This window comes from Panulirus ornatus, chromosome 2 (assembly GCF_036320965.1).
Source record: "Panulirus ornatus isolate Po-2019 chromosome 2, ASM3632096v1, whole genome shotgun sequence".
Classification (NCBI taxonomy): Eukaryota; Metazoa; Arthropoda; class Malacostraca; order Decapoda; family Palinuridae; genus Panulirus; species Panulirus ornatus.
In genome coordinates, this window is record NC_092225.1 from 32,295,967 (window position 1) to 32,323,345 (window position 27,379).

Genomic DNA, 27,379 nt, shown 5'->3' on the forward strand with positions numbered 1-27,379 from the left:
ATGAAACATAACCCGAATACCGTTAAAGTACAAAGTGACCTTTTGAAGATTTCGTTAGAAAAAATAACAAACATAAAAGCTGAAACTCTTGCTATTATTTCAAACATAAACCGTCTAAATTACCCGGATATATTTTTTTCTTTCTAAGCCAAGTGTACACGAAGGTTAGCCAGACATCAGGGATGTCAGCTTTTTGTGCGTAGACAGACGTCATCTTATGAACTGCATGTGAATAATGTATGCCGCATCAGTATATACTGGCAACCATACTCTGAGGGTTGTATCTGAATGAAGTTACATGCGACAAACAGTAAACTTATCATAATGAAGAAAGCTTTTAGTCCAGCTGGGACGTCGTGTCAAGCGACAACACGGGGCACTCCACCAGCCAGAAGACTCCTGAGCGAAGACAGCAGAAGCCAACGATGTGTCTACTCTCTCTCTCTCTCTCTCTCTCTCTCTCTCTCTCTCTCTCTCTCTCTCTCTCTCTCTCTCTCTCTCTCTCTCTCTCTCTAGCACTGAAGAACTAATCAAAACGAACATCCCAAATTAGAACAGTCACCAGCTAATAAAGAATAAACAAGATCATCTGGGATGTTAAGTCCAACCAGACCTATTTGTGAGCCAATATAACCCTAACCAGAATGATCAAGTTTCGACGTCGTGTCATTAAACCGCTTCCTCTAAATCAGGATGTCTTTTGACAAGCATCTGTATTCCTAGGGAACCATATGAGCGAATGATGTGAAGTGTCTGTAACATTTAGTGCCCATAACTGCATCCTAATCGTGATATACTCTAATCTAGCTATCTTAATCTACAGAAAAGATATGTCAAGTTACGGACTTGTAGAGGAAAAGGAGAATGGTCCCACAACATGCCAACCGCTTCCAATGCTGTACACAGGCTTCTGGGAGTAACGTGTCTGTTGTGGAGGTTTAGTTTTTGTAGTGATCACGTAAGGTGACAGGCGGCAGACCAGCCGACATTCCTGACGGTGTACATGACCCTGAAGGGATAGGCTTCAGTGGTCTGCCTTGTAGAAGGTTGGCTATGGCCACTGGTATAATCATGAGCAACATCTCACTATTCTCCACACTTGAGACAGACGTATCCCAAAATACTAATTATACTCGCATTAAGAACAGGATCAGCTTGAACTTATAATAATCTTCCCGCTCCACGATCATGTCATAATGCTCAAGAAAAATGATCGCAGACGTGTGTATGTATGTACACATGTGTAATTATCTATTAGTACGGTAAGGAGAGGAAGTCCTACATTCGAGGACCTTCTCCCACAATCATACAACTTTCTACACTTCTTTGTGTCGTCTACATTCACCGTCTTATCACTAAGTTCATGTCATCCGCACAATACTCTTATTCTATAAAGTATTGGTATACATATTTTCTAAAGTGTTTTGCTTGATTTCATGATATGATCTCTGATTGTTCTATCTTTATACTTAAGTATATTCTGTTGTGGCTTAACATACAAGGTAAACAGTTTTCTTAATAATTTCGCATTTCAATCCTCAAAAAGATCTTTGATAATTGCCACCTGAAAGTTTGTCTTCATTACAGTCGTGGTTCATACGAGGCTCCGGTGACAGGTTAGGCGAGTTGCAAGTGCCTCTCATACACAAATTCTTCCTGCTTAGTTCCTGCTAGACGATATTCCTGCCAAGGGCTCCTTTCACTTTGTCTGATTCTCATTGATTGGTAATCGATTAAAATGACTTTTATCAGCCACGTAGCAGACCATCTGTGGACTTAGGCCCCACTCTAGTTGGTGCAATTCTTGAGGAACTTGACTTTCCTCGTGATCCTGGCATCATCCACAAAAATATCAAGATGTAACTTTTGTTCTTCTGACAAGTCGTTAATAATTATCAAAATGAACAATAGTCCTAAGACCAAACCATCCTGAACATCTCTCTCATGTGTTCTTTGTTACCCTCACTAAGAGAACTGTCTACCCGTCAAAGGAGTGTCTTCCTCATACTTCTGCAGCTTCTTTATCGGTCTTCTGTTTGGTGGTATATAGGTACCAAGTTTCATGAGGAAACTAGGTACGAAGTCTTATGAGGAATATTGGTACCAAGTTTCCAGTATATATATATATATATATATATATATATATATATATATATATATATATATATATATATATATATATATATATATTCTTCTTTTCTTCTTTCAAACTATTCGCCATTTCCCGCGTTAGCGAGGTAGCGTTAAGAACAGAGAACTGGGCCTTTGAGGGAATATCCTCACCTGGCCCCCTTCTCTGTTCCTTCTTTTGGAAAATTAAAAAAAATAATGAGAGGGTTACTTTCCCTCAGACAACAGTAGAGTTTCACCTCAACATGTATCTTTGACATTTCCTTACAGCCTGAAGGGTCTTGAGGGAGATATCAGCACTGGGAAGAGTGAAGCAAGGTGTGGAGGCGCGGAGAAGCGTGTAGCCGAGTCGTGGTGAAGGAGGCGCGGCAAGATGAGCCTGCTGGGGTTGACGCGGGTGGTGCCCCAGTTCCTGGTGCGCGTGTTGATGATGAGCCTCCTGAAGGGCGTCGGAAACCACCAGTACGATGACTTCGCCAAACTCCTGCCGGAGTATGACTTTATCGTAGGTGAGCAGGTTCATCTCTCTGTGAGTCCTACCGGAGGTTGTGGCACAAGAGGCAGTGTACATGGGACCACAGCGGAGAAAGGAGTGTACATGGGACCACAGCGGAGAAGAGAGTGTACATGGGACTGGAGAAGAGAGTGTACATGGGACCACAGTGGAGAAAGGAGTGTACATGGGAACACAGTGGAGAAGGGAGTGTACATGGGACAACAGTGGAGAAGGGAGTGTACATTGTACCACAGAGGAGAAAGGGGTGTATATGGTACCACAGTGGAGTAGGAGTGTAATGGGACCATAGTGGCGGTGGTAGTGTACATGGGACCACAGTGAAAGTGGGAGTGTACATGGGACCACAGTGAAAGTGGGAGTGTACATGGGACTACAGTGGGGGTAGGAGTGTACATGGGATCACAGGGGAGTTGGTAGTGTACATGGGACCATAGTGGGGATGGGAGTGTACATGGGACCACAGTGGGATATTCTGGCACTTGAGTTTTTTATCCTTCACTCTTTCCATGTTTTTCTTATCTAACTATTTCAACTCTCCATCTTGCCGACATCATCATGATCGCCTTCACTTTCACCCTTATCTTAACTTTCAACTTTCGCCTCCATCCACATTTATTCTTACACTCACTCTTACTTCATCTTCACTTTTATGGCATACTCACTTTAATTTTTACTCTCATCTTCATCTTCGGCTTTTTGCTCTATATACTTCACCGTCACCTTCATATTTACCATCGTTACTCACCTTCACCCTCAACTTCATATTTGCCCTAATCTCCTCCTTCACTATCACCCGTATGATCATGATCATGACCATTGATCCTCCTTCCTCCACAGTAGGGGCGGGGTCAGCCGGCAGCGTAGTGGCCTCTCGGCTGGCCGAGGTGCCCGGCTGGCGGGTGCTGCTCCTTGAGTCTGGAGGTCCACCTCCACCCGAGGCCCAGGTCCCCGCCTACAATCTGTTCCTACTGCAGAGTGACGTAGAGTGGAACTACAGGAGTACACCCCAGAGGCACGGCCTCAGGAACTACAAGAACAACGTCAGTACCTCACACGGTTGTTACAACCCCAACTAATGTCCACACAAAACTATGCTACCCTCCTACCTCAGGACGATCAAAATGAGAGCCAAATTTTCTTACATTTCATCAACATTCCTTAATCTCGTCATGAAATATTTCTGTAATCCGATTTTTTTCTGGTTTACGTTACCCTAACCGGCCTGACTCCCTACTACGAGTGAAAAAAAAGTTAATAGAAAGTAAGTCGCGCCACGATCAGACAGACCCAGGGTCATAATTAATTTTCTTAAAATGCATTTCGAAGAATATGATTAAGAGATGCTTCTGGTCGGATTACGGTAGATGAAAAAACGGTCAAGACGGCACACACTGTCTGTAGCGGCCACTGGTCGGTGTCCTCTAAGATTCTGTTCTTTGTCGTGCTACCTTCTGAAGTTACTGAGAGATGTTATTCTTAGGATGAGCGTCGCATTTGGTGATGTATACAGCTCGGGGCAACATTCCGAGTCACTTGGCGAGGCTGATCAACAATACATAGAAAGTGAAAGTTGAACGGGTTTGTGTCATCTGCCGGTCGCCATAACTCAACCAGCCAGGCAAGGTAGATGTAACCCGTCTTTCCTCAACACCCTCAGCTCATGATATCATGTGAAGAACGTCACACGAACATCGTTGATGAGAGAAGCATTGAGACAGACATTATCATGGAATGAACCATCATTGCCGTCTTTATAAAAGGATTGGTCTAATCTAAACCAAGAATTCTGAGACTAAGTTTTCATTTCCACAAAAGCGACAAACCTTTGTGTCCCAAGATAAGTCGCATGAGTCGACCATTACCAGTCTGTCCACCACGCTAAGCCTGACTCAGTGCATCCATATGCATGCATGTTGTTGGGTCTGATGGCAGTCACTAGGTGAAGGTCATTCAGCCAGCATACCTCCATTCGTCAAACATATAAAGTATAAACTAGTATCAAGTTAGCGTTGGTGTCTGTATGTCTGTCTATCTGTCTGTTGGGTTTGATTTTTCTGAGGGAGACTGGGACGTCTTGGCCTCCTATGTATCCTGGGGAATTCCTGTGTGCCACCTGGCCACGCCTCACTGGTCAGATATCTCCTGTACAGTTGTGACCTCCCAGCTGCTGCTGAACACGACTCCAGCTGTATGACTGCTCTTGATACCGACCATCTGGACTATGACGGAGCCGACTGAACCATCAGTAAGTAATTTCACCGTTATCGAAAATACCTACGACGCATTTCCTTCCTTGGAACTGATGTATGGAGTGGTTCTGGTGTACGTATGGCCTGGTTTTGGGGTACTTATGACCTGGTTCTGGGGTACTTATGACCTGGTTCTGGGTACTTATGGCTTGGTTCTGAGGTAGTAAGTGAGGGGAAGGTGTAATGTGTTGAACCATGAACGCTATCTCATCATCCGGACACTTTATGTGGTAGTATACAGTCTCTATAGTTTATGAAGATGTTCTGATATAGGCACGTCGACAGGACGACCCTTAGTAACCCTCGGAACGACACAGGACGACCCTCAGTAACCCTCGGAACGACACAGGACGACCCTCAGTAACCCTCGGAACGACACAGGACGACCCTCAGTAACCCTCGGAACGACACAGGACGACCCTCAGTAACCCTCGGAACGACACAGGACGACCCTTACTAACCCTCGGAACGACACAGGACGACCCTCAGTAACCCTCGGAACGACACAGGACGACCCTTACTAACCCTCGGAACGACACAGGACGACCCTCAGTAACCCTCGGAACGACACAGGACGACCCTCAGCGGGTGCCAGGTACAACAGCTGTCTCACAGTAAGGCAACAGACGAGGGCCGTCCGCGTCTTGCTCTGCGGTGCGGGACGTGGCTACTATTGCCCTATTGAGAGATGCGAATTAACTGCTCTTTTGTACTGAATTTGTTTGCAAGATATCAACAGACTTAGTTTATGTTAGGTTAATGATTACTTTGGCCGACTTAGATTAACCTTATTAGAGAAAAAACAGGCGAAATAAACATCCAGAAGTTTATTAATTACCTGATTTATGGATGAGTTTCTGGGGTTCCCCAGGACGGGGAAAACTTCGCTCAGGTCTGGATCGTGGAAGCAGCTTTAGTGGGAAGTGTTGGTGAAAATGTTTACGCTAGACTGACTTCTCTTTATTGTAACTCTGAGTGAAGAAAAATAAAATTAAATGCTATGCTAAGATGTGACCAAATGTTTGCTTGCTTGGAGTTTTGTATCTATTGTTCAGATATCAGCCGACTCTACCTTCTGAGACGTTGCTTTAAAACTTTTCTTTGATGTCCTCGTTCGTGTGCTGTCTGGGACACAGGCGTGTCCCTACCCCTTGGGACGGGCGGTGGGCGGGTCGTCTGCCATCAACTGGATGATGTACGTCCGAGGCAACAGACGGGACTACGACCACTGGGAGGCCCTGGGGAACCCCGGCTGGGGCTACGGCACCGTCCTCAAGTACTTCAAGAAGGCCGAGGACTACAAAGGCACGCGCAACAACCAGACAGGTAGGATGCTTGCTGAGAGGGAGAGCTATACACACGATCCTTGCTGAGAGGGAGAGCTATACACACGATCCTTGCTGAGAGGGAGAGCTATACACACGATCCTTGCTGAGAGGGAGAGCTATACACACGATCCTTGCTAAGAGGGAGAGCTATACACACGATCCTTGCTGAGAGGGAGAGCTATACACAAGATACTTGCTGAGAGGGAGAGCTATACACACGATCCTTGCTGAGAGGGAGAGCTATACACAAGATACTTGCTGAGAGGGAGAGCTATACACACGATCCTTGCTGAGAGGGAGAGCTATACACAAGATACTTGCTGAGAGGGAGAGCTATACACACGCAGATATATGATAGGAAAGTGTCGGGCTGAGAGGGACAAAGAGGGAATGGTGGCGAGGTAACTAGGAAAAGAAAACCTGGACTGCCAGTGTGTGTGTGTGTGTGTGTGTGTGTGTCCTTAGCATGAGTGGTGTGACGCAAGTGTTAGATGACACGTGAGCAAAGGTCAAGAAAAGATTAGTAAATCAGGAATTTGTAATATACGAAAGACGGTCCTTTGAAATGAAAGACAGGCGTCCAAAGACCCAAGAACAAAACAAAAAATAAAGTAATTAAGAAAAGTATGAGATCATAAGGAGGGAGGGAGTGGGTTGGGGTGGGGTGAGGAGCAGGGAAGCTGCAGCAGGTCCCATCTGAAGGTTGTCGCACATAACCAGCGGCAGACGAGTTCCTTCCTTCATATACAGCATCTCAGCAGATGGTGGTGAGGCGGCACACTTCCCCTCCTAGATCAGCTTTGGTCGTCGTGTACAAGTTCTTCACTTCCTGGTTAGGTTGATATGTGCATTATGATTTATGTGTTCAACGATCATATATCAACTTTACTGCTGTATTCTTGATACATATATCCCCTTCTCTGTCTTTCCAAAGACCTGGTCACACGGCACGTGACTAGCTGCATCCAATAGCTTTTGTGTGAACACCAGCCACACGAGACTTGACCGTTCTCTTACCTCCTTTCCTCACACAGCGACGCTGTGGAATTATCTTCCTTTCCATTTCCTGTAACCTTTCCATCTATAAGCGACATGTCTTCGACCGGGAAATGCTTTTGCCTGTGCTCTCTCTGCTACTTAATGGTCAGGTCAAAGGTTACCATTATACCTAAGGGTTGTGCCTTCCTGCTCAAGCGTAGGTATATAAATGTTACTTCACACACACACACACACACACACACACACACACACACACACACACACACACACACACACACACACACACACACACACACACACACACACACACACACACACACACACACACACACACACACACACACACACTCATACACACACACACTCACACTCACACACACACACACACACACACACTCACACTCACACACACACACACACACACACACACACACACACACACACACACACACACACACACACACACACACACACACACAGGGTGTGGAGTGCCACCTGGCGTCGTGCTGGTCTTCCCGACGCTTCCTGACAGCCTCAGAAGTTGACGTCCTTCATTGATGGTCACGTGAGACACGAGATGCATCCAAGTGATGGTATTTCCAGCTGTGTGTTGTGGTTCCACGTGGAGGTGTATAGCGCGTTAAAGTGTTCACATGGGATGTTCGCTGTACCTCGTAACACATCACATGGATGAGGGAAGTTTGTTACGCATGTGTTTCCATCTGGGTGTAAAGTTAACTTGTGTTACGTGTGTGGCTGCTGGTGTGGGAGAGGCCATGGATGTTGTACCGTCTGTGGGTCATGGGTAGAGGAAGTGTCGTGTGGGTCAACATAGATGCAAGCAAACAGACGTACAAGGGTAAGGACTCTACCCCCCCCCCCCCCCATGGAGGGCACCCGCACCCGTCTGTACCCCCCCCCCCCCAGCTCCTCCATCCTCCCGAGCCATATACCACAGCCTGACCCCCCCCCCCCCCTCCCCACGACTGTTCTTCACTCACATCACACTAACTACAGTCTGGTGTTATCAGCCGAGTACCATGGACGCGGAGGCCCGGTAGCAGTGGATGACAAGAGATGGGGGTCACCTCTCCTGAGGGCCTTCCTGAAGGCGGGGCAGCAGCTGGGATACTCTGTCGTCGATCCCAACGGTCCCGAGCAGATCGGTAAGTAGTGAGGCTGGGGGTCACCAGGGGACACAGGGAACCTTTCACGTAACACGGATTTATGTTGTTTTCGTAGATGCAACAGAGACGAGCCATGATGTGTAGATAACAGTAGCCTGGTAATTAGGTTACCTAGTTCACTTAGCCAGAAATCATTGTAACTTACGGCAAGCGGGAGGGATGAACACTGCCCACCTGCTGCTACCACCGTCCTGGACGTAGCGCCACACACACAGGTTCAGGGGTCTCCAGGCCTGCCTGCCTGCCGTCAACCTAGACATAATCTCAGATAATCTTGTGTCCACTCTATACTTCATCTTCACTACTAAGTTCACCATCACTACATCTCAACTACATCCTCACCTCAACTACATCCTCACCTCAACTACATCCTCACCTCAACTACATCCTCATTTGCATTTTTTCGTGTGTTCATGAGGACTTAATGCTGAATCATGGCGCCAGGTGTGTTCATGAGGACTTAATGCTGAATCATGGTGCCAGGTGTGTTCATGAGGACTTAATGCTGAATCATGGTGCCAGGTGTGTTCATGAGGACTTAATGCTGAATCATGGTGCCAGGTGTGTTCATGAGGACTTAATGCTGAATCATGGTGCCAGGTGTGTTCATGAGGACTTAATGCTGAATCATGGTGCCAGGTGTGTTCATGAGGACTTAATGCTGACTTAGGGTGCCAGGTGTGTTCATGAGGACTTAATGCTGAATCATGGTGCCAGGTGTGTTCATGAGGACTTAATGCTGACTTATGGTGCCAGGTGTGTTCATGAGGACTTAATGCTGACTTATGGTGCCAGGTGTGTTCATGAGGACTTAATGCTGAATCATGGTGCCAGGTGTGTTCATGAGGACTTAATGCTGAATCATGGTGCCAGGTGTGTTCATGAGGACTTAATGCTGACTTATGGTGCCAGGTGTGTTCATGAGGACTTAATGCTGAATCATGGTGCCAGGTGTGTTCATGAGGACTTAATGCTGACTTATGGTGCCAGGTGTGTTCATGAGGACTTAATGCTGACTTATGGTGCCAGGTGTGTTCATGAGGACTTAATGCTGAATCATGGTGCCAGGTGTGTTCATGAGGACTTAATGCTGAATCATGGTGCCAGGTGTGTTCATGAGGACTTAATGCTGACTTATGGTGCCAGGTGTGTTCATGAGGACTTAATGCTGAATCATGGTGCCAGGTGTGTTCATGAGGACTTAATGCTGACTTATGGTGCCAGGTGTGTTCATGAGGACTTAATGCTGACTTATGGTGCCAGGTGTGTTCATGAGGACTTAATGCTGAATCATGGTGCCAGGTGTGTTCATGAGGACTTAATGCTGAATCATGGTGCCAGGTGTGTTCATGAGGACTTAATGCTGACTTATGGTGCCAGGTGTGTTCATGAGGACTTAATGCTGAATCATGGTGCCAGGTGTGTTCATGAGGACTTAATGCTGACTTATGGTGCCAGGTGTGTTCATGAGGACTTAATGCTGACTTATGGTGCCAGGTGTGTTCATGAGGACTTAATGCTGAATCATGGTGCCAGGTGTGTTCATGAGGACTTAATGCTGAATCATGGTGCCAGGTGTGTTCATGAGGACTTAATGCTGAATCATGGTGCCAGGTGTGTTCATGAGGACTTAATGCTGACTTATGGTGCCAGGTGTGTTCATGAGGACTTAATGCTGAATCATGGTGCCAGGTGTGTTCATGAGGACTTAATGCTGACTTATGGTGCCAGGTGTGTTCATGAGGACTTAATGCTGAATCATGGTGCCAGGTGTGTTCATGAGGACTTAATGCTGAATCATGGTGCCAGGTGTGTTCATGAGGACTTAATGCTGAATCATGGTGCCAGGTGTGTTCATGAGGACTTAATGCTGAATCATGGTGCCAGGTGTGTTCATGAGGACTTAATGCTGACTTATGGTGCCAGGTGTGTTCATGAGGACTTAATGCTGAATCATGGTGCCAGGTGTGTTCATGAGGACTTAATGCTGAATCATGGTGCCAGGTGTGTTCATGAGGACTTAATGCTGAATCATGGTGCCAGGTGTGTTCATGAGGACTTAATGCTGAATCATGGTGCCAGGTGTGTTCATGAGGACTTAATGCTGACTTATGGTGCCAGGTGTGTTCATGAGGACTTAATGCTGAATCATGGTGCCAGGTGTGTTCATGAGGACCTATGCTGACTTATGGTGCCAGGTGTGTTCATGAGGACTTAATGCTGAATCATGGTGCCAGGTGTGTTCATGAGGACCTATGCTGACTTATGGTGCCAGGTGTGTTCATGAGGACTTAATGCTGACTTATGGTGCCAGGTGTGTTCATGAGGACCTATGCTGACTTATGGTGCCAGGTGTGTTCATGAGGACTTAATGCTGAATCATGGTGCCAGGTGTGTTCATGAGGACTTAATGCTGAATCATGGTGCCAGGTGTGTTCATGAGGACTTAATGCTGACTTATGGTGCCAGGTGTGTTCATGAGGCTCTGTAATCCAAGATCTGTGCTCACTTGTGATGTTGTGTGTTTATGTGGGACTGTAACTAAAAACTCGTGGTGTTGTGTGTGTGTGTTTATAAGAACCCACATCCCAAAATCTGTCTTGATTTCTGCTATGTTTCCCGGGGTTAAGGATTCTCTGTGGCGGACATGACACAGCGTGATGGTCGGCGGGCGTCTGTGGCCGAGGCGTACTTGCTGCGCGCCGAGTCCCTCAATAACTTACACGTCATCTCCAACGCGCATGTCACCCAGGTCAGTCAATTCCTCCCTACGGACGGTGTCCATGGATCTCGTCCCTGTACGTGGTCCATGGACACCAATTGCAATATTGTAGTTTCCAGCCTTGTAACTCTGGTCTGCACAATGTTCTTGATATCCAGATAGATTATCCAGCTTAACAGTGATACGCTCACGTATCATTTTAAATGTTTTCTCACCTACGGAATTGATTACGAGTTTTATTCATTATCTGTTAGTTGGTAGGACTCTTTAAGAATATTTCGCCTTCAATGAGAATAATTTGACTCCCATCTTACACCAGATGTTCCAAGAGATAAGATAACAGAGATGTTCATATTAAGTATTCTCTCTTCTGTATCTAAGGTAGTGACTCACTATATCTAAGAAACTATCACCAGCTCACACGTCAAACTGACATCAGAGAGAAATTTCACTGAAATCAAAGTTTTAAGAGAGAAGTAAGACGTTGCTACTGTGTTAGGTGAGGGAGATTTTGATGGTCGTCCAGGTGATGATCATGTTGGCGGTCATTCAGCTGGATGACCTTAATGGTGGCGGTGGTCCAGGCCACCCGTGTAAACATCTTCATCATTACAGGTACTCTTTGATGACCAGAAAAGGGCAGTGGGCGTCCGATATGAACACAGGGATAAAGTAAGTCCTGACAACTCTATTTTCCTGACGGGAATGCATCACCTCTCCAGTTACTCTCTGTCATAAAAAGGCTATCAGTGAAACCCTCATGGGACCTTTCATCATCTAATGCCCAAGCTGACCTCTCATTCATCTTAACTCTACAGGAGAGTGACCTAATCCAACTCTAAACCTCTTATGACCTTTCGTAAACCAGGTCACAAGTACCATCTGGTTATGCCAGCTCTTACATGAGCTAATTTCGTGCCCCAATTCCCAAGTGCCCTCTCTTGACCTGACCCCAGGGAAATCAGTTAAATGTCGTTTTCTCTCTCTGTTTCCCAATGTCTTCTCTCAGCCACAGTTCCTGGAAAACCTCTCATAAGATAAATTTTGGCCTCAACCACAAGTGAAATTTCCTGTGACCTAGTCTATGGATGACTGCTTGTGACTTAAGGCTCTGGATAGCCTTTAATACAGCCTTCTGAGACTCAAAGCTTTGGGTAGCCTTTATAACTCTTGTGATACTCTGCTCCAACTGTCCTCCTATAGTCCCTGCTGGTGGGGTTCCTTTGGGTAACTTGTTCTCTTACCTCTCCTCAGAATGGCCTGTTAATAGTCACTATCCCTCTAAACCACAATGTGGTGAGATAACTGTTCTGGTGACCTTTAGTAACACAAATGCCCTGATAACCACTAATTTGACCCCTGAGTTTGAGTGACCCCCAGACCCATCAATGCTCCCAACTCCTGAGTGATTCTGACCCAGCATGGCCCCTGAGTAAGCCCACACCCAGCATATTCTCACCTCCTGAGTGAACCCAGAATTGCATGACATGTAACCTTATATCCCAATTTCTAATTAATCTAACCCTGAAATCTTAAAGTCCCAATACCACAATATGTATAACATTTTCTATTGTTAAAGAGTATCTCAAACGAAATATTATTTTCTTTTTCATATAATCATCACAATCATGGTCTCTACTGATCCTTCTTTGTATGATCAATTTTGTTATTGTACCAAAGTGTATAATTTGTTAGCATAATACCTGTGTTTTTTGGCATGTGGTTCATCTACTTCCTACATACATATGGTCATACCACTTGGTAGAGTCAAACCACTTGGCAGTACTGCCTGGTATGGTTATACCACTTGATAGTACCACCTGGTGTTGTCATACCACTTGGTAGAGTCATACCTCCTGGTAAGGTCCTACCATTTGGTAGAGTCATACCACCTGGTAGTACCACCAGGAAGTCATACCTCTTGGTATGGTCATTACAATGATCATCATAGCAATGATAGTAATGAAAACAGTTACCGTGATGTTGATGATAATGTTGGTGTGTGTATTGTGGTGCAGGCGAGGACAGTTTTGGCCAGGCGGGAGGTAGTGGTGTCCGCAGGTGCCATCGGCTCCCCGCACTTACTGATGGTGTCTGGTGTTGGACCAGCACAGCACCTACAGCAGTATAAGGTCAGTACACTACTACACTAATGTTAGTTACATATAAGTACAAGCATGCCAAAGAAGTGTACCCTCTCACCACTGGTGTCCCTGACAGATCCCGGTGGTAGCAGATGTCCCGGGAGTGGGACTTAACTTTCAAGACCATCCCTCCATCTTTGGCCTCACATGGACTGTCAAGCAAGGCTCTGGCACCAGTCTCTTCAACCTGGCCAACCCCATCCACATCAAGGACTTCCTCTACAACAGACAAGGTTCCTGATTTATTTCCTGTTCTGTTGGGAACATGAGGATCTAGCTTACTGTATTACTGCTACAAATAGTATCATTATCATAAATTTTTTTAAATAGATCTGGTTAGATGTAAGAAAAAGTGGTGACTGAGGGGTGAATGGATGCACAGAGCATCAGAATGATAAGGAACAATGTGTTTTAAAGATTGGTAGAGGATGTGTGGTCTGGAGTTTGCTTAAAAGGATGTGCAAAAATACAGAGTTCACAAAAAGACCTTGTCTGCATCCCCTTATATTTTCAGAGGTTATGTCACACTTACATTTTAGTATTGTGTCATCTCACCTTTGGCCTAGACTACCATCTGCAAATGTCTAGGCATGGAATTGGCAGAGTTCCTGAAGTATTCTAGGTCCATGATCTGAGTCCACAGGGTCTTGATCTCCTGAATGAGGTGAGGCACTGACAAGGTGTTGCAGGAAGCAGCCACCAGATAGTGTTTTCTTGGTGCCAAGTGCGCCTAGAAATCTCAACATGTGGGATGGTCATTTTGTTTCCTCTGCCAAAAGTTGTTTCCTGCCACACCAGCATCTCAATCCATTTCTCACAAACCTTCACAGTGCTGTGTACAAGGCCTTATTTTCCCCTGTGTGGCATTTTAAGTCTATAGATATGGTATTCTATGCCCTTTAATGGGAGAAATTTACCCCCAAAATATAAGGGCCTTAACTTTTAAGTACAAAAATTCTCATTTCAAGGCAAAGGACTTGAACCCCTGATGTTTTAAAGTTAATCTTCAGTATGATGACCGAGCAATGTTGACAACAGGTCTTCTTACTGTCAGGGACACCAGTGGTGATAGGGGACACTAATTTAGCATGCTTATACTTAAATGAAACTGAGTCAGGATTGTAACAGGGATTACTGGTGCACTGCAGGACCGCTCACCTCCCCATTTGCTGTGGAGGGGAATGCATGGAACTTGGCAGAGGAGGGTGACCCCTTGTGGCCAGAGCTACAGTATCTCTTCATATCTGGATCTCCAGGTATCGATTCTGGTCTTCTCATCACAGACCTCATTGGCTTTAGGAGAGACGTAAGTCGATTCAATCATCTTATTTACTAGGCCACACGCAATGTTGCAGACAAGACATTACAGATAACCACCACATTTGAGCATATGTATACAGGTATAGGTAAATGTGAGTCAAATTATGAAAGGTGGGCTGAAGACCTCCTATATTTATTCAATCACACACTAACCAGGGTTCTCTGAGGATAACCTCCATTGCTATCTCTGAGCTGCTACACCCACTCTGTAAATAAACATAACTATCTCTAACTGTCTATTTCATCATCACCCCACTTTTTGTAGCAGTCTTTAATCAAAATATGTTCAATTTTTTTAATCTTTTTTTCTGCTTATGGCAACTTTTTTTCTTCACGTTGCCATAAGCAACTTTCTGTGTGACAGAGTCATGATAGCTTCTGACATGTTCCTGGGATTTATAGAAATTCTTAAAAAAACAATTACCAAAACATCCTTTTAGGTCTACAACAAAAGTAAATTGTCTAATATAGTATTCATGCATGAAGATAACCCATAACTTGAAAACAAAACTGAATTTTGAGAACTCTGTATTTTGGTCAATACTGTGATCCCAAAGAAAGTTCAAGAATAAGGTGCTACAAATATACAGCTCTCAGAAATCTTTTAATTTTCCAATGTGGGTTTTACTTTCATGCAGGAAACAGGGATTGAGTATAATAAAATAATAAATAAATCAACATATACACATATACATACATATACACAAACATACACACATATACACATGTACAGATTCATACTTGCTTGCCTTCATCTCTTCTTAGTGCTACCCCACCCCACAGGAAATAGCATTGCTACTCCCTGCTTCAGTGAGGTAGCACCAGGAAGACAGAAAAAAAAAAAGGCCACATTCGTTCACACTCAGTCTCCAGCTGTTGTGTGTAATGCACTGAAACCACAGCTCCCTATCTACGTCCAGGTCCCACAAACCTTTCCATGGTTTATCCCAGACATTTCACATGCCCTGGTTCAGTCCATTGACAGCATGTCAGCCCCAGTATACCACATTGTTCCATTTCACTCTATTCCTTGCACACCTCTCACCCTCCTGTATGTTCAGGCACCGACTGCTCAAAATCTTTTTCGCTCTACCAACAAAGAATCCACATTACCTGATATATCAGCTCTACCACTTCATCCAAACCACCACCAACACTCTCATTATCACAAACTCCCACTTTTATAAAAAAAATGGTAACTTGTTTAGCATGAAGTGTGTTATTATTTGTGATTACTATTTGTTGCCAAGTCTTCTTGATCTACAACTATGCCTTTACTCCTATATATGTATGCACACACACACACACACACACAAACCATAGCTTATGGCAGGTACCCATTCTCTCAACCAGCCCCTGAGGAAGGATGAAAAGCTGGGTGAACTGTGGGCCTGCTGCTGCAACCAGGTCTTTAACCTATGAGGGTTTGATGCAACATGGCCTGTGCATGCATGACAGTCTGTAATGCTAACAGCTACACCAAAAACGTCCATAAAGTGTGTGCATGTGTGTGTGTGTGTGTGTGTGTGTGTGTGTGTGTGTGTGTGTGTGTGTGTAACATAAATGCAAAACTCTGTCTCTATAACACACAAGTAGTAATCACATGCAAGTGGGTGTGCATAAAATTCTACCGCCATAAACTCTCATCATCACACACTCCCACCACCATACACTCCCATCACCACATTCCCTTCACCATACACTCCCCCCATCACACAATATCCCAGCATCTCACTCAGATCTGTCCTCACAGTTCTTCAAGGAATATTATGGGTCGATCTTGGGTCTGGACGGGTTTAACATAGGGCCCATGTTGACCCGACCCAAGAGCAGAGGGTCAGTACGCCTGAAGTCACGTGACCCCCGCCAACCTCCACTCATCGACCCAAACTTCCTCAGTCACCCTGATGATGTCACCACCTTTGTTCGAGGTCAGTGATGATATGGTGATGGGTATAAAAGTCTTAGAAGTTGACAATATGATATCATTTTCTAGATATGTACAGATTTTGTGTGATCGGGGCCTGAACATGCAGGAGGGTGAAAGGAGGGCAAGGAATAGAGTGAATTGGATCAATGTGGTATACCGGGGTTGACGTGCTGTCAGTGGATTGAATCAGGGCATGTGAAGCGTCTGGGGTAAACCATGGAAAGCTGTGTAGGTATGTATATTTGTGTGTGTGGACGTGTATGTATATACATGTGTATAGGGGTGGGTTGGGCCATTTCTTTCGTCTGTTTCCTTGCGCTAACTCGCAAACGCGGGAGACAGCGGCAAAAAAAAAAAAGATATGAAAGTAAATGAATAACAGATTTCACTGTATTAAAGAACGATATCCATAATCTAGGAAGTTAAAGAAGGTGAAATAAAGAATCAAGATGCATGAAAAAATGTGTACTGAAAAATTTCCCATACAAGAGAATGAAAATCCTGATTACAAAGTCTGTCCTCCTAGAATATTTGTTATGTAAGAAGAATGTGACGGTTATAGGTAAAACAAGGAGAGGGAGACCTCATACCAGGTAGTGTGAGGTCAAGAGACCGACTGAATGAGATAATAAAGGCACTAGATATGAGCAAATGAAAATGTAAAGTTATCTTCTGGTTAAGTGTGGAAAGTGATTGGTTCTGACATGTTACTATAGTATGAGAAATATGCCATTTGTTGATTTTGAATATCATCTGATGTTTTGTAGGAAATAATATCAGGATTTACATATCTGATCCACTTAATGTGGGTGCAAATTGTATTACAAGTAATAAATGGATGGATGGCATACAACATAGCTACAGATAACATCACCAGCTCTTTCACCTTTTGTCATTCTTAAAATCATCACTTTTGTTTCATTATATATTAAACCACTTCACAATAATCATCACAGATGCATTAATCAGGTCATCATTACCATTATCACATGACAGAAATTCCATTTACATTGCATTATCTGACTACTAGGAACAAATAAGGTTAACTGCAATGACCTAGTGAGTGACCTAGCATGTGATGCTGTACCTGGCATAGGAGATCAGAGCCTGCCTGTAAGTACCTGGCTTAGGAGACCAGTGCCTGTCAGTGGCCTTTGGGTACCTGGCCAGGGAAACCAGTGTCAACTATTGGGATTCAAGTGCCTGGCCCAAGAAGATAGTGCTTGCCGCTGGCCTGAAGGTACCTGGACTGGGAGACCAGTGCCTGATGCTGGCCTGCAGGTACCTGGCCTAAGAGACCTATGCCTGCCACTGTCCTGCAGGTACCTGGCCTAAGAGACCTATGCCTGCCACTGTCCTGCAGGTACCTGGCCTGGAAATGGGATCAGTACTCGCCTTTGGACCTGGCTTGAAAGCAAGACCAATGCCTGCCTCTGGCCTGCAAGTACCTAGAAGCCAAGTGTCAGCTACTGACTAGCAGGTACCTTATCCAGGAAAGAAATGCCTGCTGCTTGCCACTGGCCTGTGGGTATATAGTGCTTGCATCCTATTGGTTGGCCTGTGGGTATATAGTGCTTGCATCCTGTTGGCTATGTTCATATACCATATATATATTTTTTTTTCATACTTGATTGCTGATTTCCACATCAGTAAGGAAGTGCCAAGGACAGACAAACAAAGGCCACATCATCGCAAATCCATTCTCTAGCTGTCATGTGTAATGCATAGATATGTATATATATTATTGGTGAAAGAGAAAAGAGAAGCGTTTGGTCGATTTTTGCAGGGAAGTAGGGTGAATGACTGGGAGATGTATAAAAGAAAGAAGTAAGAAGTCAAGAGAAAGGTGCAAGAGGTGAAAAAGAGGCCAAATGAGAGTTGGGGTGAGAGGGTATCATTAAATTTTAGAGAGAATGAAAAGATGTTTTAGAAGGAGGTAAATATAGTGCGTAAGACAAGAGACAAATGGGAACATTGGTGAAGGGGGCTAATGGGAGGTAATAACAAGTAGTGGTGAGGTGAGAAGGAGATGGAGTGAGTATTTTGAAGGTTTGTTGAATGTGTTTGATGATACAGTGGCAGATACAGGGTGTTTTGGTCGAGGTGGTGTGTGAAGTGATAGGGTTAAGGAGAATAGCTTGGTGAACAGAGAAGAGGTAGTGAAAGCACTGAGGAAAATGATAGCCAGCAAGGCGGTGGGTTTGGATGGTATTGCAGTGGAATCTATTAAAAAAGGGGGTGACTGTGTTGTCGACTGGTTGGTAAGGATATTCAGTGTATGTATGGTTCATGGTGAAGTGCCTGAGGATTGGCAGAATGCATGCATAGTGCCATTATACAAAGGCAAAGGGGATAAAGGTGAATCTTCAAATTACAGAAGTATAAGTTTGGTGAGTACTCCTGGGAAATTATATGGGAAGGTATTGACTGAGGGGGTAAAGGCATGTACAGAGCATCAGATTGGGGAAGAGGAGTGTGGTTTCAGAAGTGGTAGAGGATGTGTGGATCAGGTGTTTGCTTTGAAGAATGCATGCGAGAAATACTTAGAAAAACAGATGGATTTGTATGTAGCATTCATGGATCTCGAGAAGGCATATGATAAAGTTGACAGAGATGCTTTGTAGAAGGTATTAAGAGTATATGGTGTGAGAGGTAAGTTGCTGGAAGCAGTGAAAAGTTTTTATCAAGGATGTAAGGCATGTGTACGAGTAGGAAGAGAGGGAAGTGATTAGTTCCCAGTGAATGTCAGTTCGTGGCAGGGGTGCATGATGTCTCCATGGTTAATTTGTTTATGGATGGGATTGTTAGGGAGGTGAATGCAAGAGTTTTGGAAAGAGGGGTAAGTATGCAGTCTGTTGTGGATGAGAGAACTTGGGAAGAGTCAGTTGTTGTTCCCTGATGATACAGCACTGGTGGCTGATTCGGGTGAGAAACTGCAGAAGCTGGTGACTGAGTTATGTAAAGTGTGTGAAAGAAGAAAGCTGTGAGCAAATGTGAATAAGAGCAAGGTTATTGGGTTCAGTAGGGTTGAGGGACAAGTTAACTGGGAGGTAAGTTTGAAAGGAGAAAAACTGGAGGAAGAAGTGTTTTAGATATCTGGGAGTGGATTTAGCAGTGGATGGAACCATGGAAGTGGAAGTGATTCACAGGGTTGGGGAGGGGGCAAAGGTTCTGGGAGCATTGAAGACTGTGTGGAAGACGAGAAAGTTATCTCGGAGAGCAAAAATGGGTTTGTTTGAAGGAATAATGGTTCTAACAATGTTATATGGTTGCAAGGCATGAGCTATAGATAAGGTTGTGTGGAGGAGGGTGGATGTGTTGGAAATGAAATGTCTGAGGACAATATGTGATGTGAGGTCGTTTGATCGAGTAAGTAATGAAAGGGTAAGAGAGATGTGTGGTAATTAAAAGAGTGTAGCTGAGAGAGCAGAAGAGGGTGTATTGAAATGATTTGGTCACATGGAGAGAATGAGTGAGAAAAGATTGACAAAGAGTTTGGTCACATGGAGAGAATGAGTGAGGAAAGATTGACAAAGAGGATATATGTGTCAGAGGTGGAGGGAACGAGGAGAGGAGAAGTGGGAGACCAAATTGGAGGGGGAAGGATGGAGTGAAAAAGATTTTGAGCAATCAGGGCCTGAACATACAGGAGGGTGAAAGACTTGCAAGGAATAGAGTGAACTGGAACGATGTGGTATACCGGGGTGGACATGCTGTCAATGGATTGAACCAGGGCATGTGAAGCATCTAGGGTAAACCATGGAAAGTTTTGTGGGGCCTGGATGTGGAAAGGGAGCTGTGGTTTCAGTACATTACACATGAAAGCTAGAGACTGAGTGTGAAAGAATATTTTTATACATATTCGCCATTTTTTTCATACATATTTGCCACTGGAGGGAAGGATTTCCAGCCCCCCGCTCACCCTCCCCTTTTAGTCGCCTTTTATGACACACTGGAAATACGTGGGAAGTATTCTTTCTCCCGTATACATGTTTCCATTTTCTCCTTCCTACAGGTTATGTGTTCCACAGATATACTTTAATGGTTTTGTGTTACAGGTGTAAGGTTTGTGTTGGCACTGGGCAACGCTTCGGCCCTCAGGGTTGACCATGAGGCAAAGTTCCATGACCAGGTAAGCTGATCACACCTGCTAAACACCTCCACTGAACAATCTCCTCAAAACCACTGTTCAGCATCCCCTCAATACCCCCACTAAACATCCTCACTTAACATCCTGACACACCACTTTGTTCAACTCCCTAACCCTCAACACCTTACCTTCCTTATATACATTCCCTTCACAGTCTCTTTCCTTATATACATTCCCTTCACAGTCTCTTTTCATTGAGCCTTCTGATAACTCAATTAAATCCTACTTCATCTAGCTCCTTCTCCCACTACAGCTTGAGTCTTACCTTGTGTCTTCTCCTGCAGGATCCTGTATCCTCTCCGACAACACCCTGTGTCTTCATCTAATACACCCTGTATCATCTGTTTGGTGTTTCTTACTTAGCAATACTTGGTATTAGTGTTGCGACATGTCATACTGTGAATTATGTGTCACTGTTATTTTTCTCTGGTTTATTCTTTTTACAGTGACTGATAGGGAATGGGCATCATGGGTGGAAGAAAAAAATTACAGGGAAAGAGAGTAAAAATTAATCAGGGTTCTGCAAGTGTTTGTGTTGACCAGACTCTTAAAAGATGAAAGGTTATATGAAGAGGGAAAAACAAAAGAATGAAGCGAAGTCTAGCTGTTAATATACAGCTATGATATGTTGATGCAGACTTATCTAAATGTCATCTTACATGTGTCATTTCCATTTTCATCATTATCCAGCACTGGTGTTCTCTACCACAAAAGTGATATTCACTGTTAATTAGTATCAATGTATTCAGTGTTCATAAGTTCTGAACAGAGAGAAGTGTTAACAAGTGATATTCATTTTCCAGGTGTTGCCAGGGTGTGAGCATGAGGTGTATGGGTCAGACAACTATTGGGCTTGCTACACTCGTCACATGGCCCAGACCACTTACCATCCTGCTGGTACCTGCAAGATGGCACCTGCCTCTGATCCCTACGGTGTTGTTGACCATACACTCAAGTAGGTATACTATGTATGTGTATAAAGTGACTGCAGCTGTAGCTCTATAGGTTGTCCTGATGCTATGCCTTGCTATTTTCTATCAACTGATTAGTATTACATATGATTTCATCCAGACACTCTCTAGTATAAAGATTATGCATAAATGTTTATAAGACTAGAATAAATGGGAGTAATCTAATTTCACAAGACTCTTCATAATTATGAAATCTCAGGACAGTGCTAAGTTTTGTCCATGTGTCTTGTCTGAATACCATACATACAAACCTATATTACAGTGGATATCAAAGTTGTAGTACACTATTCTACACATAACTGAATAAAAGAGAAAGTCCAAAGGTCTTCATAAAAGTCCCATAAATCTGACTGCCAAGCCTTTGCACATCATGTTCACAACCACATTTTGTTATATTCTGTAACAATGGCTAATGTGATACCACCAAATGTGATATTATTTCATTTCAATACAATGGGCATGAGTTGAGGATGTGTGTTTGATGTTTGGAGGAAGTATCTGGCAGCAGGTATATCAGGTCTAATCCATCAAACTGGGAGTGGATTAATGCTGACACTCAGGTATCATCATTATTTCTTTACACAAAAACTACAGCATAAAAATATAATATAAATGAGGAGATCTAATTGGAGATGGAAGGATGGAGTAAAAAAATTTTGAGCAATTGAGGACTGAACATGCAAGAGGGTGAAAGGTATGCACAGAATAAAGTGACTTGGAGTGATGTGGTATGCCAGGCTAAAAGTGCTGTCAGTTGATTAAACAAGGGCATGTGAAATGTCTGGGGTAAACCATGGAAAGGTCTGTAGGGCCTACTTGTGGTTAGGGATCAGTGGTTTTGGTGCATTACACATGACAGCTTGTGTATAAATGTGAGCAGATGTGGCCTTCCTTCATCTGTTTCCTGCTGCTGCCTCACTAATGCAGAGGGTAAACAACTAAGTGTAGGGAGAGGAGGAGAATGTATATGTTATCATTTTTCTCTTTTCTTTCATGCACATGTATGTGTGTATATATACATATATGTGTATGTGAGTGGATGTGTCTTTCTTCATCTGTTTCCTGGCACTATCTTGCTGACAAGGGAAACTACAATCAAGTACCAAAAAATGTTGCTAATCAATCTGATCATCATCATTATCATTATCCTTATCATTCTTATTATCATTCCTCCCCTGCAGATTTACTATGATCTACTTCCGCTTCCATGGTTCCATCCACTGCCAGATCCACTCCCAGATATCTAAAACACTTTACTTCCTCCAGTTTTTCTCCATTCAAACTTACCCCCCAATTGACTTGACCCTCAACCCTACTGTACCTAATTACCTTGCTCTTATTCACATTTACTCTTAACTTTCTTCCTTCACACATTTTACCAAACTCAGTCACCAGCTTCTGCAGTTTCTCACATGAATCAGCCACCAGCGCTATATCATCAGCGAACAACAACTGACTCACTTCCCAAGCTCTCTCATCCCCAACAGACTTCATACTTGCCCCTCTTTCCAAAACTCTTGCATTTACCTCCCTAACAACCCCATCCATAAACAAATTAAACAACCATGGAGACATCACACACCCCTGCCGCAAACCTACATTCACTGAGAACCAATCACTTTCCTCTCTTCCTACACGTACACATGCCTTACATCCTCGATAAAAACTTTTCACTGCTTCTAACAACTTGCCTCCCACACCATATATTCTTAATACCTTCCACAGAGCATCTCTATCAAATGCCTTCTCCAGATCTATAAATGCTACATACAAATCCATTTGCTTTTCTAAGTATTTCTCACATACATTCTTCAAAGCAAACACCTGATCCACACATCCTCTACCACTTCTGAAACCACTCTGCTCTTCCCCAATCTGATGCTCTGTACATGCCTTCACCCTCTCAATCAATACCCTCCCATATAATTTACCAGGAATACTCAACAAACTTATACCTCTGTAATTTGAGCACTCACTCTTATCCCCTTTGCCTTTGTTCAATGGCACTATGCACGCATTCCGCCAATCCTCAGGCACCTCACCATGAGTCATACATACATTAAATAACCTTACCAACCAGTCAACAATACAGTCACCCCCTTTTTTAATAAATTCCACTGCAATACCATCCAAACCTGCTGCCTTGCCGGCTTTCATCTTCCGCAAAGCTTTTACTACCTCTTCTCTGTTTACCAAATCATTTTCCCTAACCCTCTCACTTTGCACACCATCTCGACCAAAACACCCTAAATCTGCCACTCTATCATCAAACACATTCAACAAACCTTCAAAATACTCACTCCATCTCCTTCTCACATCACCACTACTTGTTATCACCTCCCCATTTGCGCCCTTCACTGAAGTTCCCATTTGTTCCCTTGTCTTACACACTTTATTTACCTCCTTCCAGAACATCTTTTTATTCTCCTTAAAATTTAATGATACTCTCCCACCCCAACTCTCATTTGCCCTCTTTTTCACCTCTTGCACCTTTCTCTTGGCCTCCTGTCTCTTTCTTTTATACATCTCCCACTCAATTGCATGTATGAGTCATACATACATTAAATAACCTTACCAACCAGTCAACAACACAGTCATCCCCCCTTTTTTAATAAATTCCACTTCAATACATAACTGCCCATATATGCACATATACATATATACATAACATATACACATTCATACATATACACAGACATATACATATATACACATGTATATATGTCATGTGTAATGCACTGAAACCACAGCTCCCTATCCACATCCAAGCCCTACAGACATTTCCATGGATTACCCCAGACGTTTCACATGCCCTGGTTCAGTCCACTGACAGCATGTCAACCCCAGTATACCACATCGCTCCAATTCACTCTGTTCCTTGCATGCCTTTCACCCTCCTGTATGTTCAGGCCCCAGTAGCTCAAAATCTTTTTCACTCCATCCTTCCACCTTCAATTTGGTCTCCAGCTTCTCCTCTGACACATACATCCTCTTTGTCAATCTTTCCTCACTCATTCTCTCTATATGTCCAAACCATTTCAACACACCCTCTTCTGCTCTCTCAACCACACTCTTATTTCCATACATCTCTCTTACCCTTTCATTACTTACTTAATCAAACCATCTCACATCACATATTGTCCTCAAGCATTTCATTTCCAACACATCCACCCTTCTTCACACAACACTATCTATAGCCCATGCCTCGCAACCACATAATATTGTTGGAACTACTATTCCTTCATACATACCCATTTTTGCTCTCCAGCGAGATAACATTCTCTTCTTCCACAAGTTCTTCATCGCTCCCAAAACCTTCACCTCCTCCCCCACCCTGTTACTCATTTACGCTTCCATAGTTCCATTCGCTGCTAAGTCCACTCCCAGATATCTAAAACACTTAACTTCCTCTAATCTTTCTCCATTCAAACTTACATCCAAGTTACCTTGTCCCTCAACCCTACTGAACCTAATAACCTTGCCCTTATTCACATTTACTCTCAACTTTCTTCTTTCACACACTTTTCCAAACTCAGTCATCAACTTCTGCAGTTTCTCACTCAAATCAGCCACTACAGCTGTATCAACAGCAAACAACAACTGACTCACTTCCCAGGCCCTCTCATCCCAAGCAGACTGCATACCCGCCCCTCTCTCCAGAACTCTTGCATTGATTATGATTATTATTATTATTATTACTATCATCATTATGATTATTATCATTATCATTATTAGCATTATCAATAGGGATAGAAGATAAATAATACAAAACACTTATCTCCTGCATGTTAAAAAAGGCAACTAAGAAGGGAAAAATATCCTCCTCTTTTGTATTGATAACATTTCAAAATCAAATTTAACAAACAGACTACAACAATTAGTAAGGATTTTTCCTTCAAGGCTCAGTTGGTCTATTCCTGGCACTAAACAAAAAGGTGGGAAAGGTAAGCATGAAAAAATATACATATTTCCTGCATATCATAATTATGATTTTTGTTATCACTGTCATAATTATCATAAATATTATGATCACAAGTTTTATTATCGTCATTATCAATATTATTCACCCCTACAGATGGAGGAAGTGAATACTATCCATTTATCTCTTGCATGTTATAAAAGGCAACCAAGAGGAGCAACAGGCAGGCTGGATACTTTGTACAGGTGCTATCATTTTCTAAAAGTAAGAGCAAATGAAGGAATAAAGTGAGACGCCTTCCTTGAAGGCTTAGCTCCTGACACTACTACACTCAGGCAGAAAAAATAATCTAAATCATCAAACTGTTCAATGAATGCCGAGTAACTCAAGTTATATCTCCCAACAGGTTAAGAGGAGTGTCAGGGGTGCGTGTGGTGGATGCCTCAATCATGCCACAAATAACATCTGGGAACCTTAATGCTCCAGTTATTATGATTGGAGAGCGAGCTGCTGATATTATCAAACGCGACTGGAAAATTCCTATTCAACCCCTCTGAGGGGATAGTCATTAGACTAATGTAACTGTAAATAATTTCCAATCACTGACCCTGTTAGGCAAATATGGACTTATAGCTATGTACAGAATTTATAAGGAAAATGTAGAGCAATGTGAAAAACAAAATTAAAAACATTAAAGCCTTCTAAAGAATAAATAAGTAAATGTCTCCTAGACATATGTTCACTATGAATATAGGTTCATGATTACAGTTTACATCAATATAATGTAAGCTTGATTAAGTTTTACAGTCATCAGTACATATACATATTTATTCAGTGTTAGCTAAGATGACATGAGCAACTGAGGCCTTATTAAAAGTCATCTCGTTAACAATATTTCAACGGAGGAAGGTGGATGTGTTGGAATTGAAATGTTTGAGGAGAGCATGAGGTGGGTGTTAGTATGATTGAGTATGTAATGAAAAGGTAAGAAAGAGGCATGGTAACAAAATGAGTGTGTTTGAGAGCTGAAGAGGGTGTGCTGCAATGATTTGGACATATGAAGAGAAAGAGTGTGGGGAGGTTGACAAAGAAGATATATGAGTCAGAAATGGAGGGAACAAGGAGCACATGGATAACAATTTGGAGATGGAAGGATGGAATGAAAAAGATTTTGATCAACAGTTCCTGAACATGCAGGAGGTTGAAAGGCATGCAGGTGCTAAAGTGCATTGGAATGATGTGGTATACAGGGGTCGATGTGCTGTCAATGGAATGAAACAGGGCATGTGAAGTGTCTGGAGTAAACCTAGTTGTGGATAGGGAGCTGTGGTATCAAAGCATTATTCATGACAGATAGAGAATGGGTGTGAGTGGATGCGGCCTTTTCATTTGTTCTTAGTGCTACCTTGCTAATGCAGAAAACAGCAATCAAGCTTGAAAAAACAAATCATTTAAAACTGACTTCTGTTTTCTTTCAAAGTACTAAAATCTCTAAGGTTAAGGTACAGATTTATGGATTTCATTTTTATATTCAATCCTCTTCTGCACCTAAGATTAAGATCCTATAAACACTGAATTGTGATATCCTCTAATCTCTCAAATCCAGCAACCTTGGAGATGAACAGCTGCCAAGTTATAAATTTTTATGATTATGAGCATCAACATTGCAAAGGGGATCTGATAGCAAATCAAATAAATTATCACTTATCTTGTAGAATTTCATTTTCCCAGCAAACAAGCCTTTTAAACATCACTACTGCTGTAGTTACTTAATTTACTACATATTCTTCTTTGCTTTCCATCTTAAAATTTA

General features: G+C 43.2%; 1 protein-coding gene across 4 annotated transcripts in view; it reads left to right on the plus strand.

Moving 5' to 3' along the window:
• LOC139755963 (glucose dehydrogenase [FAD, quinone]-like) overlaps positions 1-26,260 on the plus strand; it is a 52,683-nt gene extending 26,423 nt beyond the window's left edge. For all 4 annotated transcript variants that reach the window (XM_071674819.1, XM_071674813.1, XM_071674828.1 and 1 more), the window contains 13 exons: positions 2,401-2,639; positions 3,485-3,687; positions 6,033-6,222; positions 8,255-8,389; positions 11,041-11,162; positions 11,748-11,804; positions 13,151-13,264; positions 13,353-13,509; positions 14,425-14,582; positions 16,350-16,527; positions 20,585-20,658; positions 21,480-21,631; positions 25,973-26,260. In XM_071674819.1, coding sequence (XP_071530920.1) covers positions 2,504-2,639; positions 3,485-3,687; positions 6,033-6,222; positions 8,255-8,389; positions 11,041-11,162; positions 11,748-11,804; positions 13,151-13,264; positions 13,353-13,509; positions 14,425-14,582; positions 16,350-16,527; positions 20,585-20,658; positions 21,480-21,631; positions 25,973-26,123 — 1,827 coding nt within the window. In that variant the 5' untranslated portion in view covers positions 2,401-2,503 and the 3' untranslated portion in view covers positions 26,124-26,260. The remainder of the gene's footprint in view (positions 1-2,400; positions 2,640-3,484; positions 3,688-6,032; positions 6,223-8,254; positions 8,390-11,040; positions 11,163-11,747; positions 11,805-13,150; positions 13,265-13,352; positions 13,510-14,424; positions 14,583-16,349; positions 16,528-20,584; positions 20,659-21,479; positions 21,632-25,972) is intronic.
• The last annotated feature ends 1,119 nt before the right edge of the window (positions 26,261-27,379 follow it).